This window comes from Mesocricetus auratus, unplaced genomic scaffold (genome assembly GCF_017639785.1).
Source record: "Mesocricetus auratus isolate SY011 unplaced genomic scaffold, BCM_Maur_2.0 Super-Scaffold_15014, whole genome shotgun sequence".
In the NCBI taxonomy this organism is placed as follows: Eukaryota; Metazoa; Chordata; class Mammalia; order Rodentia; family Cricetidae; genus Mesocricetus; species Mesocricetus auratus.
In genome coordinates, this window is record NW_024429186.1 from 79,135,282 (window position 1) to 79,152,191 (window position 16,910).

The 16,910-nt window shown below is 46.9% G+C and overlaps 1 protein-coding gene across 1 annotated transcript in view; it reads left to right on the top strand.

The window, feature by feature from the left end:
* Bzw2 (basic leucine zipper and W2 domains 2) overlaps positions 1–14,844 on the top strand; it is a 50,598-nt gene extending 35,754 nt beyond the window's left edge. Inside the window, exons 7-12 of the mRNA XM_005076219.4 lie at positions 2,349–2,458; positions 3,974–4,144; positions 6,198–6,344; positions 7,413–7,551; positions 13,743–13,865; positions 14,410–14,844. Of these exons, the coding sequence (XP_005076276.1) occupies positions 2,349–2,458; positions 3,974–4,144; positions 6,198–6,344; positions 7,413–7,551; positions 13,743–13,865; positions 14,410–14,438 (719 nt within the window). The 3' untranslated portion in view covers positions 14,439–14,844. The remainder of the gene's footprint in view (positions 1–2,348; positions 2,459–3,973; positions 4,145–6,197; positions 6,345–7,412; positions 7,552–13,742; positions 13,866–14,409) is intronic.
* Positions 14,845–16,910: the final 2,066 nt, after the last annotated feature.

Genomic DNA, 16,910 nt, shown 5'->3' on the forward strand with positions numbered 1-16,910 from the left:
GTGTGTGCGTGCGTGCGTGCGTTTTGTTGCCACAGCATGCGCGTGTCAACCTCTGGACAGCTTCATCGTGTTGGCTCTCTTCACCTTTATGTAGATTCCAGGGATTGAACTCGGGTCATCAGGCTTGCATAAGCACCTTTAACTGCTGAGCCATTTTGCTGACCCATGCTTTTTAAATGAAATGACAACTGTAAAGTTAGGGTAAATGTCAGTGAATAGGAATGTCACTCATAGCATGGACTGCATCCCCAGCGCGGCTTTCGGGCCACTGTCACGTGCCATCGGTCAACTGCACACGCCTCCCTTGTGATCAGCTGTGAGGCACCTCTTAGCTTATAGGTCCAGGCACCTTGCCAGGAGGATGACGTAGATTGCTGAGGTCACTGAAGCGACGACAGGAGGAGGTGCTGGGTCGGAGAGGCTCCAGAAGTGAACCTGACCTGACCAAAACAGGACTCTTGTAGAAAGGAATAAAGGAGATATTGGCAACTGCTTAGGACACCAATACTAGGCAGACATCCAACTTAGGACAATCAGTTAAATATTTCAGCTACACCGTAAGTCTTTGTCAGATGCAATGCAAGCTTATATTTAGAAGTTGGAAGTGTTACAGAGAAGCTGTCTGGCAGCCAGCTTGTTTTTGGAAGCAATCATGATCCGGACTTGGATAAGGAGTTGAGTGGTTCCCTGATTAACATCTGCACATCTGTCTAAGACGCTTTTAAAACTCCAGAAGCGTTTGATTCTGAGCAGCCTTGCTGTTGTATAAACTGGAAGGATGGCGATTGTCCACACCAAGAGTTCACTTCAGTCACTGTTGGTCCTTACTGACGTCACTCGACAAGTCCGCTGTCACCAGAACCACACCTCTGTCACGCCATGTCAGTTGCTTGGAAAGCTGAGACAGGAGAATTGCGTGTCCCTAGCCAGCCTAAGCTACGTAGCAAAAACCCTAACTCAACACAACAAAACCGAAATACAATAAAAGTTGTGAGTCTGGATCTTAAGTAGATTCTTATTCTGTCCGTTAGCTTGTTCCAGCTCAATTTCAGTGGCCATCCCAGAGCCACGCCCTTTGCTGTGCCCCTCTCTGGGCTCTCCCGCATCAAACTTAAGCTCCCTTGGCCTTTTTACTTGTACAATGAAAACACCGTGAAAGGAACAAATAGAATGGGAAGCCTTCTCTCTCTCTCTCTCTCTCTCTCTCTCTCTCTCTCTCTCTCTCTCTCTCTCTCTCTCTCTCTCTCTCTCTCTCTCTCTCTCTCTCTCTCTCTCTCTCTCTCTCTCTCTCTCCCCCGGCGTTTTAGGGTGAATTTATTGACCACTTCTTTCATATTTTTTGCTTGTGTCTCTGTCATACTTTCCAGTCTTCATCCAAGCGCAGTGGGCTTGTTGGTCCAGAGCGTCGGAGGTTCCCTGGGTCTGACTGTTGCATTTTCTAGTAAAAACCAACACAGGACGGGTGGCATAAATAGCCAGCAGTGGTCTCAGCCTCACCCTGAGCTCCAATCATTATCTGCCGGTTTTTTTGTTTTTTTTTTTTTTACCATAGAATACCTTTTGTCTTGATATAGTTATTCCATGAAAGTAAGTCAGGCAGCTTTTACCCCCAAACATTTCCAATAGCTAGCTAGAATTTGTGAATATAGCTTTGCCCCTTTGAGTGTCACCAAGGTCTACAAACCTGGGACTCTAGAGGCCATCAGATGAATTTTTGGTACACATGCATACTACGTAAATATGAATAAAGGAATTAATAAGTAAACACATGAGTAGTTCAGTTATACCAGATTAAAATCAGGAGTCCTACACTGGAAACTTTGTCTTTTGTTTTCCAAGGCAGGGTATCTCTGGGTAGCCCTGGCTGTCCTAGGACTCACTCTGTTGAACAGGCTGGCCTCAAACTGTCTCTGCCTCTGGCATGCTGGGACTAAAGGTGTTTGCAGCCACCACCAGCTGAAAACAATTTTGATTTGTTTTCCTTGTTGATTTTTTTGTCACTGTTGTTGTCCTTCTTTGTTCTTCTAAGTGGGATATCGCCATGCTGCTCTGCCTGTCCTCGAACTCACTGTGGCTCTTACCGCGGTGCTCCTGTCTCCGCTTCCCTTACCGCGGTGCTCCCGTCTCCGCTTCCCGTTGCTGGCATTGCAGGCCTGAGCCACCAGGCCCAGGTTCTTTCTCATAAAGATGCTCTCTTTGTCGTGGAACAGGAGAGCTGTGCTTGCAGGTCTGTCTGTCTTTCTTCTCTCCCAAACTAACTGGTACCCATTTCAGGAGCCCTGATCGGAAGGACACCCTCACAAGTGGTCTCCGGTACCCAAGAATGACATCTCACTTTCTTCTGACAGGCATTGCAGCCTCGTTTGCTGTCAAGCTTTTCAAAGCCTGGATGGCAGAGAAGGATGCCAACTCCGTTACCTCTTCCTTGCGAAAAGCCAACTTGGACAAGCGGCTGCTTGTGAGTATCCGCACATCAAAGGTTGTATGTTGGTGATGGCTGCGGGCATGTTATCATGTCAGTGACATGCCAAGCTGTGCTGACCTGGACGGTGTTCCTTTCATTTCTCAACACAGAGAAAGCAATTCCATTTTAATCTTACACACAGACTAGCATATTTGCAATAAAATGGATAAAGTACCCCTGGGCCAATCATGAGGGGCCTTTGGGAATTTGTGAGGGCATTCCTAGAGAGGGTTAATTGGAACAGGGACTTCTGTACACTGGAAAGCCATCTATAGAGCAGTGTGCTGCACTGAATAAGAGGGGAAAGAGCGAGTGAGCTGAGTGTTAGAGAGTGTTCTCTCTGCTCCCTGGTTGGTGCTGTGAGCAAACCACTCCTACAGCATGCTACCCCCAACCGTGAGCCAAGTTAACCCCTTCTCTTAGGTTGCTTTTCTATGCATGGTCATGTCTGTCTACAAAAAAATTATAAGAGATGCAAGCCCTCATAATTGGAAGTTAGTTGACATGGTATTAACATTTTGTCAATAGTACAACTTTTCTCTTGAGGGCTGTGGTGATAAGTCTTCCTGGTTGCAATCCCCAGGATAATAACTCAGCTCTGTGATTTCAAGGCCAGCCTGGTCTACAGAGTGAGTTCCAGCGCAGCCAGGACTGTTACACAGAGAAACCTTGTCTCAACACACACACACACACACACACACACACACACACACACACACACACACACACACACACAGGAAGAAAGAAACCAAGCAGTTGATGAGGTGACTGGCGACTTTAGCTTGAGTCCCAGTGAGAACTTAGTTGAGAGCCACCATCATAGAGGAGAATGAGAATCCCCTGCGCCTTTTCTGTTTCTAAACAGTGAGTGGTGGTGTTGGCTCAGGATGAGAACGGACCTCCTTGTAGGGAGGGGGAGCCCCTGGTGTTCCCTGTCATTTCAGGGGAAGAGGGTTCCCTGGTGATCCCCACCATTTCAGCTTTACAGAAAGAAACTATCTCAGTTAAGGAAGCAGTGTGAGTGGCTAAAGATTTCAGTTTTTTCTTCTCGATTTAAAAACAACTCAAGTACTATTCTGTCCCTTTGGGTTTGGGTTTGGGGTAGGTTGTTTTTTGCTTTGTTTTGTTTTTCAAGGCAGGGTTTCTCTGTGTTAGCCCTGACTGTCCTGAACTCTCCCTGTAGACCAGGCTGGCCTCAGACTCACAGAGATCCACCTGCCTCCCGAGTGCTGGGATCAAAGGTGCATGCCGCCACTGCCCAGTGAGAGTTTTTATCCTTCATTTGGTAAAGCATATTTAGTCGTGTGCTGTTAGTGAAGAAAGGGGGCTTGGTGGTTCCAGGGGGCAAAGCCAGTGTGTCTGTGTTGCACAATCCATCCTCTTTATAGAATGTCTTATTTTTAAACGGTGCTCACCCCAGTGACTGCACTAGGAACAGTTCTCTGTTGTCATCTGCACGAGAGGTCATAGGAAATTCCATGAGTTTACACAGCTCCCTCTCTCCTTCAGGAACTCTTCCCAGTGAACAGACAGAGTGTGGACCACTTTGCTAAGTACTTCACCGACGCGGGGCTGAAGGAGCTGTCCGACTTTCTCCGGGTCCAGCAGTCACTGGGCACCAGGAAGGAGCTGCAGAAGGAGCTTCAAGAGCGACTGTCTCAGGAGTGTCCTATCAAGGAGGTAGGAGGCCGCGGTGAACCCCTGTACAACCGTGCGGGGAAGGGTCGGGGCAGGGCCCCCCCAGGGAGGTGAGACTGGTGAACTCCAGCGCAGCATACACGGTGGACAGGTACAGGTGTGCTCACTGGTAGGGTGCTTTTCATCCCCAGCACTCCAAAAGCTGGGCACACACACACACATTCAGATACCAATGGGAAAGATTACAAGGTCATATATAGCACAGCTTTAACCCTTCCTCGTGTTGATATAAATACACTATCCCCTTTGGCTCAAAGTACTCATTCAAGATCCTTTTTTTAATTACATTTTGGGGTAATCTAGAAATTAATGTTATTTTGGTGCAAATGGCCTATTTCACCAGGCTGTCTGCTGTTAGAATATTCCATAGAGTGGCATTTCTGTTCTCTTGTGCGTTCCCTGGTGTTAGGCATTAGCTAGTGTTTTGTGTCCGGACTGGGTGTGAATGCGTGGGCTTGTTTCTATTTTCATGGTGATTGGGGTCAAACCCGGTGCACATGTACAGCAAGAGCTCCGCACTGATTTGTATTCTGTCACCTTTGGAAGAGAAAACCCAAATCCGCAGGGGAAATAATCATTTGGGCCAGCATCTTGCTTACGAAAGCGATGTGTAAAAGTGTAGGTTTGGGGACCACGTGTCAGTGTGTTAGATAGTGGTAACTGTTTATGCATCTGGAAACAGGTTCTTCAGGCTGAGAAACGCCCGTTTTGTCTGATATGATAAACTCAGACTTAAGCTGGGGAGTTCTCCCCTCCTTACTCCCAAATCCCTGTTCTCCAGCTGCTCTGCTGTAAGCCTCACCGGCTTCTTAATCATTTGCGGACTGGAGAAGCTCACATTGGTAACTGCCCACCAGGTGGAGGTGTGAGAACATGTACTTGTGCGTCCCTGGCCTTGCAGTCAGCAGTTGTATCCAGCCATGCTTAGAGTCCGGTGTGATTTTCCATGCGGCGGGGGCCTGCAGTGCTGATTTTAGATGCAGGTCTGCCCCTGCTCTTACTCATACTGAGAACTGCAGGCAGCTCCGAGCCGGGGATGGTCCAGCCACCTCTTAAGAGCTACTCAGCCCTGTCTCGGTGTCTTCTCACACTAAAAGGAAGGGAAAGTGGGTTTCTTCCTACTTACAGAGCAGCATCCCTAAGATACTGTGTGGCTTTTAATGGTTGCCAAGACCTAACCTGTAATTGTATCTCAGTAAGAAAAAGGCATAGCATTTGAATATGAATGAAACACATTGTTTAGGTGAACCTGCATTCCAGATCTCAGAACTGAGGACAAGTTTTCATATTTATGCATAAGTTGAAAGGGGAGATAACCTGCTGAGTATTGCTGGATTAACATGAATCAAAGAAAGAGAGTGACAGAATTTGGGGTATGGTCTGCTTGGTGAATGTTTGCATGAGACTTGGGGTCAGCACCTCATAACCCAGGTGTGATAGCCTGTCTCCGGACTTGGGAGGTGAAGGAACAGAAGTTCAAGGTCACCCTCAGCTGTAAAGCAAGTTTCCCTGGGGGGGGGGTGCACTTGTACCTCACAGTTTCTTTACCAATTGACTTTTCCCTGAGATGGGGCATGGAAATCATCTCAAAAGAAGGAGTTAGAGAAAACCTTGTGGGGAAAGGATTTGTGAAAGCCTAGGGCAAGTCTGTCAAGTTTCACCTTGAGGACTAGAGATAAAAACTCACAGACCCGTTGCTTTCTTCAAACGAAAAGAGTCAGGAAGACTCATGTGCCCTACTTCATTGAAGCCCCAGGGTCCGTCCCTGGACCTAGAGGCTACAAAGCCGTTCTCTTAGTCCATGCCATCCAGCAGCTTTTGTTTAGAAGAATGAGTTTATGGGGTAAAAATGGATCTCACAGCTTTCTTTCATTTCGTCGTCTGAGGGTGTGTGTCAGGAATGGAGAAGTTGAGGGCAGCGGTCCCCACCCTGCCCCAAACCTGTTAATGATCAGGCCAGCGAGAGAAAGAACCCTAGTTCTGAGCGTCACGTTTGGTCTGCTGTTGCTCGCTGACTCTGTCCCCATGAATGCAGGTGGTGCTTTACGTCAAAGAGGAAATGAAAAGGAACGACCTCCCGGAAACAGCCGTGATCGGGCTTCTCTGGACCTGTGTCATGAATGCTGTTGAGTGGAACAAGAAGGAGGAACTCGTTGCAGAGCAGGCTCTCAAGCACCTAAAGGTAATGGTTGGGTTTTACTCGGAACCAGTTCTGGTGGGTCCACTGCCTCTCCTGAGGGTGCCAGAGGGAGAGCTGGCTAGGGTGACACCGTCCTAAAACCCTGGCACTCAAAGGTGGAGGCGGGAAGATCCATCCAGTCTGAGCTACAACAGAGCCTGTCACAAACCGTGAGAAACAAAAGAACAAGTGAATGCCAACTGCATTCTTCCCCCCCCCCACCAAAGTAAACACACCCCATCCACATTTCTCCCTTCCAATCTGCCACTGCCTAGAGCGTGTCAAATAAGAGACCATGAAACATCCCAAAGTGGGCTCTCACTGAAAACATCAGGAGTATCCAGACTCACCGTTAGGGTCAAACACTAAAAAGAGATATGAGCTAATTGTTGACTGGGTTTCATGGGAAAAAGAATACCCAAGTCTTCTATATTAAGGAAACGATGAGTGGACGTTAGAGTTCGAGAAGTAGGCTGGCTACGTCAGTGCTGTATTTTCAGGTGTGGGTCACCACGCCTTTGCGTTGAGGCTAGTGGGAACCGTAGATCTTGCGTGTGGAGTTCAGTTAGGAGGTCAAGGTCAGCATGTGAACTAGGTGGCCGAAGATGATGGCGTACAGTGTTTGTGAGATGAGAGGGGTGAACCACCTGTCCCAGCAACAGTGGGGAAAGTCTCCAGGAGAGGAAATGAGCGGGTCTTAGAGAAAGCAATGCCGTCCATCACTAACAAAATAACAGACATTGGGAGTGTGGGAACAGCGGAAAGTGACCCTTTCGGTGGCTTGCGGTGCCTGGGACTTCAGGAAGGAATGCCGTATCTCAACCGCAGAGGTGGCTGCACCGTACCCCTTTGCCGAAGCGCCCAGCGTGGGTTCGCAGTTCTCTGTACTATAGGTCGTCTTATTTGGTCTCTTTTCATGGGCACAGTGGAGATGATCTAGTGATGTCACTGGCATACGGTTCACTTGGACTGGGCGTAGCACCACAGCCCCGACGTGAACCTCCGTGGCGCCCTTGGGACTCCCGCAGTGTTGGCTCCCGGGTCACACCTTTTCCCTCTGCTCTGTTCCAGCAATACGCTCCCCTGCTGGCCGTGTTCAGTTCCCAAGGCCAGTCAGAGCTTGTTCTCCTGCAGAAGGTTCAGGAGTACTGCTACGACAACATCCACTTCATGAAGGCCTTCCAGAAGATCGTGGTTCTCTTCTATAAAGGTACTGTCGCGTCTCATGGCTGTGCTTTGCGTGAGCCCTGAGAGCGGGGCCGGGTAGGGCAGAGACCACGGGCCTGTCCTCAGATGCTAACCGCCGAGCGTTTGGGGGTGGGCCGCATCACAGAAAGAGAGAGGGCATGGGTGTCCTCAGCATGCTCTGCATCGGGACCCTTGCTAGTTGGGCACCTGAACCCTTGTTACTGGTCAAAGCTGCCACAAGACTGGGCATGAGCTGGTTGTTTCTTGGCTATAGTGAACCAATGTAATTATATAAGATAATTGAGTCTGCTTCTGAATTGCAACAATTAGCTCTAATAACAGCGATTATCAAAATGCTGTATATACTGTGTTCAGGCCCATTCCGGTGCCATAAGGCTGACTTGAAGATTACTGGAATAATTAGCCTTTCCCTTGACATTTTAGTTATTTGGCCCAGCCGTTCTCCTGTCTCTCCAAGGCAAGGCTATTCTTAAGTATTCACATTTACTGTCTTTTCATTGTATTTATAAGGTTTAGGTTGCCATGACAACTGGCACTAAAAATGAATGTTAAATGCTCTAACTGATCTCAGTCTCCATACCTACAACATACAAAGGTGATCCTGGGGTGCTTTAGGGCTAGATGATGTGGTTTTAATGAGGGGGGAGGCGCAATTGGGAGCTCCGTTTTGAACGTTACAAAAGGCTCCTTGGAGGTTATGACATACATAAGTAGCACACTATCATGAATATGGAGTAATGTAAGCTAAGTGTTTATTTTCCCTTTGTATTCTTAAAATTGCCCGCTGCTTTTGCTAGCATGTATCAATTGAACGTGCGATGTCTTTTGGTCGTCTTCATACATGCCCCCGCCGTGTCCCCCACGCCCTGGCTCCTGCTGACCTCGGATCCCAACCAGCCCCCCCCCTTAACTTTCATGCCTTTTTCCTTGTTAACCAAGTGAGTTTAGTCAGCGGAAAGGTGCCTCTCTCACCCCTGCCCTCCAAAGTTGTCTGCTTAGAATAATAACTTTAGACTTTGTGCTATCAATTTTTTACATGGCTGATTAATAGGTATTTTTTAAATGCTTAATGGTATTTCACTGTGGGTTTTAATTTTAATCCAGATTCCTAAAACAAATGCGTCTTACAGTGTTTGGGAAGCGATGCTATTTTACATTTGCAGAACAAGTGAGTTGGTTAGTTTTATGTCAGCTTGACACCAGTCAGAGTCACTTGGAAAAGGGAACCTCAGTTGAGATAATAACCCCACTGGCGTGGCCTGTGGACAGACATCTGGGGCATTTTCTCGGTATCACTGATTGACGTGGGAAGACTCAGATCACTGTGGGTAGTGCCACCTCTAGACTGGCTGGTGGTCCAGCATGCCATGAGGAAGCAGTCAGAGTGAGCCGTAAGGATCAAGCCAGTAGGCAGCACATGACCTCCAGGTTCCTGCCCTGACTTCCTTGGATGATGGACTACAAGCTGTAAGCCGAAATAACCTTCCTTCCCCAAGTTCCCTTGGTCAGTGCCCTATCACACCAATAGGAAGACCTAAGACAGAGAAAGATTTCACGGTAATTATCATGTCAGAAAGGTGGTCTGATAGGTAGAGGCGCCAGAGGTGACACCTGGAGTTAGGTCCCTGGGACCCACATGGTGGAAGGAGAGAACAAACCAACTCTCTCAAGTTGTCCTCTGACCTCTACATGTGACTCACCGAAGTATGCATACAATAAGTAAATTAACTAGATATAATTTGGCAAAATTTTTAAATTAAAAATATTGTAATAACTGCTAAATCTCATTTGAAATTATCATCCATCATTACTTCTTTTTGGATGTGGTCCAAAGATAGTAATATCTTAAAACTGGGGCTCATCAAATAATTGCCCCATTTAAAACCCAACCTGAGGGGCTAGACATGGCTCAGCAGTTAAGAGCACTGGCTGCTCTTCCACAGGACCCAGCGTGGTTACTTACAAATGTCTGTAACTCCGTCCCCTGGGAGTCATCACCCTTTTCTGTGATGCACCCAGGCAGACATCCAGACGGCAAAACACCAATACACATGAATAAAATTAATTAAAAAACAAAAACCTGGGAGCTGGAGAGGTGTTCGGGCTTTAGGAACACCTGCTGCTCTTGTCGGGGACCTGGCTGCAGTTCCCAGCCCCCGCATGGTGGCTTACCGCCATCCCACCAGACGGTTCCAGGGGGTCTGACAGCCTCTTCTGCTGCAGTGCCTGAATGGGTTGTGCGTACATGCCTGTAGACAAAACCCTTGTGTGTAGAAAATGATTTTTTTTTTAAAATTCAGGTTTACTGTTCCTCCTAACCAGCAGCCATTCTCCTAAGAACCCCTGTTTCATTTTTTAATTCACAAGAAAGAAAGGGAGGGGGAAGGGGAGAGAGAGAGAGAGAGAGAGAGAGAGAGAGAGAGAGGGAGGGAGGGAGGGAGGGAGGGAGGGAGGGAGGGAGGGAGGGAGGGAGGAATTAACTTGAATGGCATCAGCATGGTTAGTGTCACATCTTTTGTACTGTTGTAACCACAACACCTGACAAACAGCTCGTAGAAAGAAATATTCATTTGGGGAAATGGTTTCAGTGGTTTCAACCCATGACAACGGGCATGTGGCAGGAGCTGGTTATGGGAAGCAAGGGTGAGGCTGGTTTAACCTTCAGAGACTCACCCCAGTGACGTATTTCTGCCACCTTCAAAAGGCTTCACGGCCTGTAATAGCGCCACGGGATGGGGGACACGCATTCAAGTGTGAGTCTTTGGAGAGGGGGCGGGATGTAGAACTGAGGGTGAATAAGAGGTGTATGAACTACTGAATCACTGCCGAAGACTTCGGATTCCACCGTGCCTATCAGTGCCAGCATCCTCCCCCCCAGGCTCCTCACGGCAAATGATGACAAGAACCAAAACGAACTTCTTCAGTTACTAGGTTCCAGTCCCGAGTGCGAAGGGACAGTGGCCTGAAATTAGAAAATCACCCAGAAAATAAAAGGCAGAGGCAGCGGCTATCCCGTAGGCCGTTCACTGGCGCCTTTTAAAGAACACCAGGTCAGTCATTGTCTGTGACAGGAAGGGCACCAACATCACGTTTATTTTGCTGGTTTGAATGGAAATCAGAAACCTTTTTTAGTAGGAACCTAAAGATAAATCACTGAGATGCTGAAATTATTATTTTTAGGTAATAAGTATGTTTAGGTATGAGACTTTTATATATATATATATACAACTTATTTTCTTGGATAAAATATTGTACATTTTCTCATGAGAAGAAGGAATCCCTGGAGATTGGATACTAGGTTATCGTGATTTTTTTTTTTTTTTGCTTGTAATCAGTTTTTCACTTTGCTATTATTTTGCACAACAGGCACTTTGCAGAGGAGATACGTGCTGCATTTGTTTCTGTGAGGACTTAGATGTTCTTGTATGTGCCGGAAAAGCCTAAATGAGCAGTGAGTTTAAGGTCCCTCTTCTCAGTTCCATGTGCAGGGCTCACCTGGGGGCTTGCTCAAATGCAGACGGAGGTGCTGGGTGAGTCAGCACTTGGCCTGAGTTCCCAGCACCTCATCAGGAACTCACAACTGCTTGTCCTGTAACTTCACCTCCAGGGGTCCCCCAGTATCCCTGGTGTTCTGGAACTTTCTGTGAGGAGCAGGCTAGCTTTGAATTCACAGGTTACCCCTGACTGTGCCTCCCAAGCTGAGCTGAGGGTGCCCACCACCATGCCTGGCTGAATTTTCTTATTTACAGAACCCTCACAGGATAAATTCTGTGCCTTATACAAGTGTTTCTAAAATAGTTTCTTATTCCAGTTTTTTCCCTTTTTTTTTTTTTCTTTTTAGAAAAAAAGTGAACACCCTTTCTCAGGAAATTCTCCCAGCATTCTCAGGGGAAATTATTTTTTGACTTGTGTCCCTATTTGACACTCCCAATGTATAATTCTGAATTTTTAAGTTTCTGATGGCAGAGTTTTAGACTTAACTATATAAATAACATTTTGTAAAACTAAATAGTTCTCAGGCTCTTTATTCTGTTCCTGTGTTTGTCTACTACTTGTGTGACAAATGCATGCTATATGGCTACTCTAGTTCAGTGCTGGAAATGACAAAGGAGTTCCTGACTTTCTAAATTGCAAGATGGAAGGAAAATACATTATCTATCCTGAGGGAACACCGTATGCCTGTGATTTTAGAAAACCCTCTCCCGCTTTTCCTTAGTAAGACAAAAATGTCCCTCCCTTTCTTCATTTCCCAGGAGTTATTTCCTTTTTAAACCTAAGCCTGGTGTCTCTTGCTTGGAATCCCAGCTATACAAGGTGGCTAAGGCAGGAGGAGACCAGCCCTGAGCTAGAGTAAAATCTTCTCTCAGACAAATACTTCTAGGTAGATCAGGCTGGTCTTGAGCTCACAGAGATCCATCTGCCTCTGCTTCAGGAGTGCTGGGTTAAAGGCTTACAAATAGGGTTCTTAACTTCTCAGAACTCGTTGTACTGTTAAATGTGATTTTAGCAGATAATATATTTGATATGGCTTTGCCAGCCTTTTGATTTCATTTCCATCCCTGTCTCTGACACATTTCAGTATGTGTGTGGCTCCTTTTGTCCTCTGTGGGATGATAAAGCGTGTGCATGAGCGCTGCCTTCAGAAGGCCCGCAAGCCCTGTCTGAAGAGCAGGTGAGATCCGCTGTCTGTCTCATTGGGTGTAATCCCCATTATTAATGTGAGGAAAGAGTGCAGTCTCTGTTTATATTTTGTCAATTGCCCACATTTGTTGTGTCTTATAACCAACTTACAATAGTAGTTAAGAGAGACACAGAGAGACAAAAACTGCATATCAAAGGTGTGCGCCCGGCGGTACTAATGTTTTAAATGAATGCTATATTAAATAATTCCAGTGATATCAGTCAAAATTATGTTCCATTGCAAATGTGTTGTTAGAATGATACTTCATCGTTACTTCCATTTATCAGTATATGTAATAGAATAGACTCTTACAGGGGACACAGTCCCAAAAGACAACCAGTTAGGACACTGGAAGAGTACGTATGCTCTTACTTTCATATTTCCCTGTGCTTAAGGGTCAGTTCATGATGATAACTTAATGGTGTGCCATTTACAATTTTAGATAATAGATACCTAACACTCTTTTGCTGTCTTTCTCGTACTGTGGTACGGGAGAAGCACTGCGCCATGACATAGGCTATTATTGCGCGGTTATGATTTAATGACGGTGTGTGGTGTGGAAGGTGGGTTATCTGTTGGTCCTGCCCCTCAAGCTCTTTTGTCTGCTTGCTGGCATCATCATTGCACTCTGCCTTCATCTTTTCTAGTTGTCATTTCTCCTTAACAAACAGAAAAAGGGACTCTCCTTTAGAATAAGTAGCCATGTGGCTGTTCCTCGCTTTAGGACACCAGGTCCTGTGTGGGCTGACGGGTTTAGCAGTCAGTGCTGTTCCTGACTCTTCCGCTTCCGGATCTTAGACTCGCATGTGTGTGCCTCATAGCTGAGGGTGCACCGTAATCACGGTGTGGTACAACTTGTTGGGGCATGGGTTTCTAAACGTTAGAATTGTGATTCATGTGCAAAGCAGAGTTCCTCGTCCCAATGCTGGCCTGTGTGGCTTTTACTGTATCCCAGCTGATGTGGTGCAGTTACTGCCATGGACAGAACGTTTACTAAGCTAATTGTAAGGGTGTGGTTCAGTGCTGCGGGAAATGAGCTTGGGGGAGAGGGAACGAGGGGCTCTCACGGAGGCAAGAAGATGAGGTTCCGTGTCCTCTCTCCCATTTTACCCCGAGCTAGAGGCTCAAGTTTGCTCATTGGCTCTGTAGGATTCAAGAAGCTACAGCAATTCTGTCTCCCCACACAGACCCTTGGAGCCGGGGTTATAAGTTACAGCAATCATCCTCCACATACATGCACGCATGCGCGCGCGCGCGCGCGCGCGCACACACACACACGTACACAGACCCTTGGAGCCAGGGTTATAGACCACAGCCTTGGTGCTGGGGTTAGAGGCATATTCTGGACACTGATCCATGCTGGGATCTGAATTCTTGTGCTCGTGGCTGTACAGGAAATGCTCACTCACCCCACAGCCGCCTCTCCAGAGCCGTCCCCACCCCAGAGTTTTTTGGTTTTTTTAAACGTGACGTTCCTGTTATGACTTGGCGATCTTGCTTTCCCACTGCAGCCGACGTTCTGAGCGAAGAAGCAATTCTGAAGTGGTACAAAGAGGCACACGCCGCCAAAGGCAAAAGTGTCTTTCTCGACCAGATGAAGAAGTTTGTGGAGTGGCTCCAAAATGCAGAGGAAGGTAAGTTCGTTTAGCAACTGGACAAATGCTTGATCTCTTCATTTCCGGTCATCTCCCCCTCTCCTTAAAATTCTTAATGTGTCTTCATATACAACCGTTTATTTTGCCTCCGTCGAAAAGCAAGGCCATAAATTTTTTTAAAGAAAGATAAAAGAAAGGAGCTCAGATTATCCCCTTGGTGGAAGATGATCAGGATGACGTGTGGCTCGGCCATACTCGGTGCCATTGATCTGGGCTTCAGCGCCTTCAGGAGGTCAGTGCTGGAGACAGAAGCACGGAGTGAGGGCGCATCTTAGAACGAGGGTTAAAGTCCTCCATGACCTGTGTCGGCTTGTTGCGTCTAAAGCAGGTCACTGGGAAGCAAAAGTTCCACAGGGTTTTGATCTACTCTTCACCTGTAACTTTTGCCCCGTTAATACATGGTAAAAAAACATCCCAAGCTGACCACAGCATTGAACTGCTCATACAAGCTCATGTCTAACCTCATTTAAGGGACTCTGATAAAATACCTGATTTTTTTTTTTTTCTCTTTCTTTTCTCGTAGAATCCGAATCAGAAGGAGAAGAAAACTAAACGTCTCGCACACTGCCACACTTTTTCGGTTGGGAATGAATGCTGAAGCAGTTGGGGAGGGAAACTTGGCTGCTGTTTGTATGGAGGATACAAATGATGGCGAGGCTTCCCTGCTCAGAGGGGAAGGGGTTTTCATTTCTGTTTTGTTTAAACGGAGCCCTGAGGCATCAGCTACTACACTTGGGACTCTACCTCTCACTGTATGCTAATTAAAGCCATTCAACAAGGGGTCGGGCAGGAGCCTGAGGCTCCTCAGCAGACCCCCTTTTTAGCCGTATTTTCGGGTACCGTGTGAGCGCCCCACTGGTGTCTGTCAGGGCCACTTGGATAGTTGTGTTTCCTCTGCTCGTGTATGTGATTTGACAACCCAGTTTTTTAAATAAATGGCTTTTTAAAAATCCTTGCATATCTTCTCGGAGCTCGTTTTATTTATTAGTGTAGTGTGTGCTGGGATGTATCTTGGTTAGGGTTTCTGTTGCTATGAAGAGATACCACGACCACAGCTACTCTTAAAAGAAAACATTTACCTGGGGCTGGCTTGCAGTTCAGAGGTTTGGTCCATTATCATCGTAGTGGAAACCATGGCAGCGTGCAGGAAGACGTGGTGCTGGAGAGGTAGCTGAGAGTTTACGTCTGGACCTGAAGGCATCAGGAAGAGAGATGCCACCCTGGGTGTGGCTTGAGCATCTGAGACCTCAAAGCATGTACACACATACACACACGCACACGCACACACACCTCCTAATAGTGCTGGGTGTGGAGATCAAAGAACTCCAGTTCTCTTCTTCCACTAGGATCCAATCAGGTCTGGAACCTGGCAAGCACTTTTACCTGCTTCGCCATCTCATAGGCAACCAGACATCTTCATTTCTTTATGTTACTTCTTAACACAGGCGTCGTGATCTTTTCCTGTCCAAACATTAAATGGTTACATTTCTTATCTATAAAAAGTACTGTGTCTGGACATGGTCACTCAAACCTGTAACCCCAGCATCTCAGGGGCTAAGCTAGGAGAGTTGCTTACAATATTGAGCTGGCTTGGACTACACAATGAGCTTCAGGCTAGCCTGGACTCCAGTGTAAGACCCTATTTCAGAAAATTTGGCAGGGGGCAGGGAACAACTCTACTCTGTTCTTTTGGTCATCTTCATAGTGAAATGGAAATTAACCCCAATATGTGTGTTTACTGCCAGTCACATCTCAAAAAGTTACTGACAGTTGTTCAGTGTGTAAATACATAGTTCTGTGTTCCCCGTGCGCATGTTAAAGGGTCTGCGTTCACGTATTCAGATGATTTTAATTTCTGAGGAGCCTGTTCTCCATGGTAACAGTGCAATAAATCTGACGTTTCGGAAACTTTGTAGCTTGTACTCACTCTTAAACATGAAGTGCTTTTGCTGAAGGGCAATAGAAAGGTTCAAGAAGGCGTTACATAGCTGAAACAAAATGAGGGTGCATGGCTAAATAATACTCCCGAGGGACAGGACGAGAAAAATTATACCTGTCCGTCAAGGCAGTATGTTCACTGCCGATTCAGTCAGGTCCTCTAGAGGAACAGAGCCAAGGGGATGAAAATATAGAGAGGGCATAATTTTGTAAGTTTTTAAATAGTAACCTAGGATGTTGAGAAGCCAGTATTTGTCCATGAGGCTGGACAGAGTGGGTCCAGAGTAACTGTCTCACTGAGGGTGATGGTGGCTACTTAGTCCTCGAGGTGGGTGCCTCTGCCCTTCGGCATGCTGGGATTCCAGAATTCCCAGGAAAAACAAATGCTGCTCTGTAAACAAGTCAGTCAGCAGCAATGAAGGCACCAATCAGCTTTGCAGCCTTTGTAAATCTGGGCTCTTACCAGAAGGTGTCGCTACAGTTGCGCCAGGGCATCCCCCCCTCAATCAGGACTGCTTTTCAAAGCAAGGCTTCCTGCTCAGGCGATTCTAATTCGTAGCAGGTTGGCATTCAAGCCAACCACCGTAACTGCCTTGGAAGTGAGAAATCACTCACTCCCCTAAAGAGTGACATCCCTGGGTTTTCTGTGTGTAGGGGTGTTTCAGCTGCATGTATGCGTACGCATCACACACACACACACACACACACACACACAGTGCCGACAACGGTCAGGTGTCAGGTTCCTGCAACCTGGAACATGGACAGTTGTGAGCCACCATGTGGGGGCTTGAACTCAAACCCAGTCAGTCTTCTTGAAGAGGAGTCAGTGCTCTTAACTGATAGTCGTTTCTCCGTTCCTGTGATAGTCTTTCTTTATTACATGTGGTGTGTACGTGCACGCGCACGCACACACAAGTGCCCTCGAGCACACATGCCCATCGTGCTCACATAGAGGTCAGAGGTCAACGTGGTAGCAATCAGTGCTCTCCTTTCACAGATGGCAGTCCCAGGGATTGAATTAGGTCACAGGCTTCATGGCAGGTGTGCCCATGGAACCATCTTGCCCTAGAATCTGATATTTTTAGA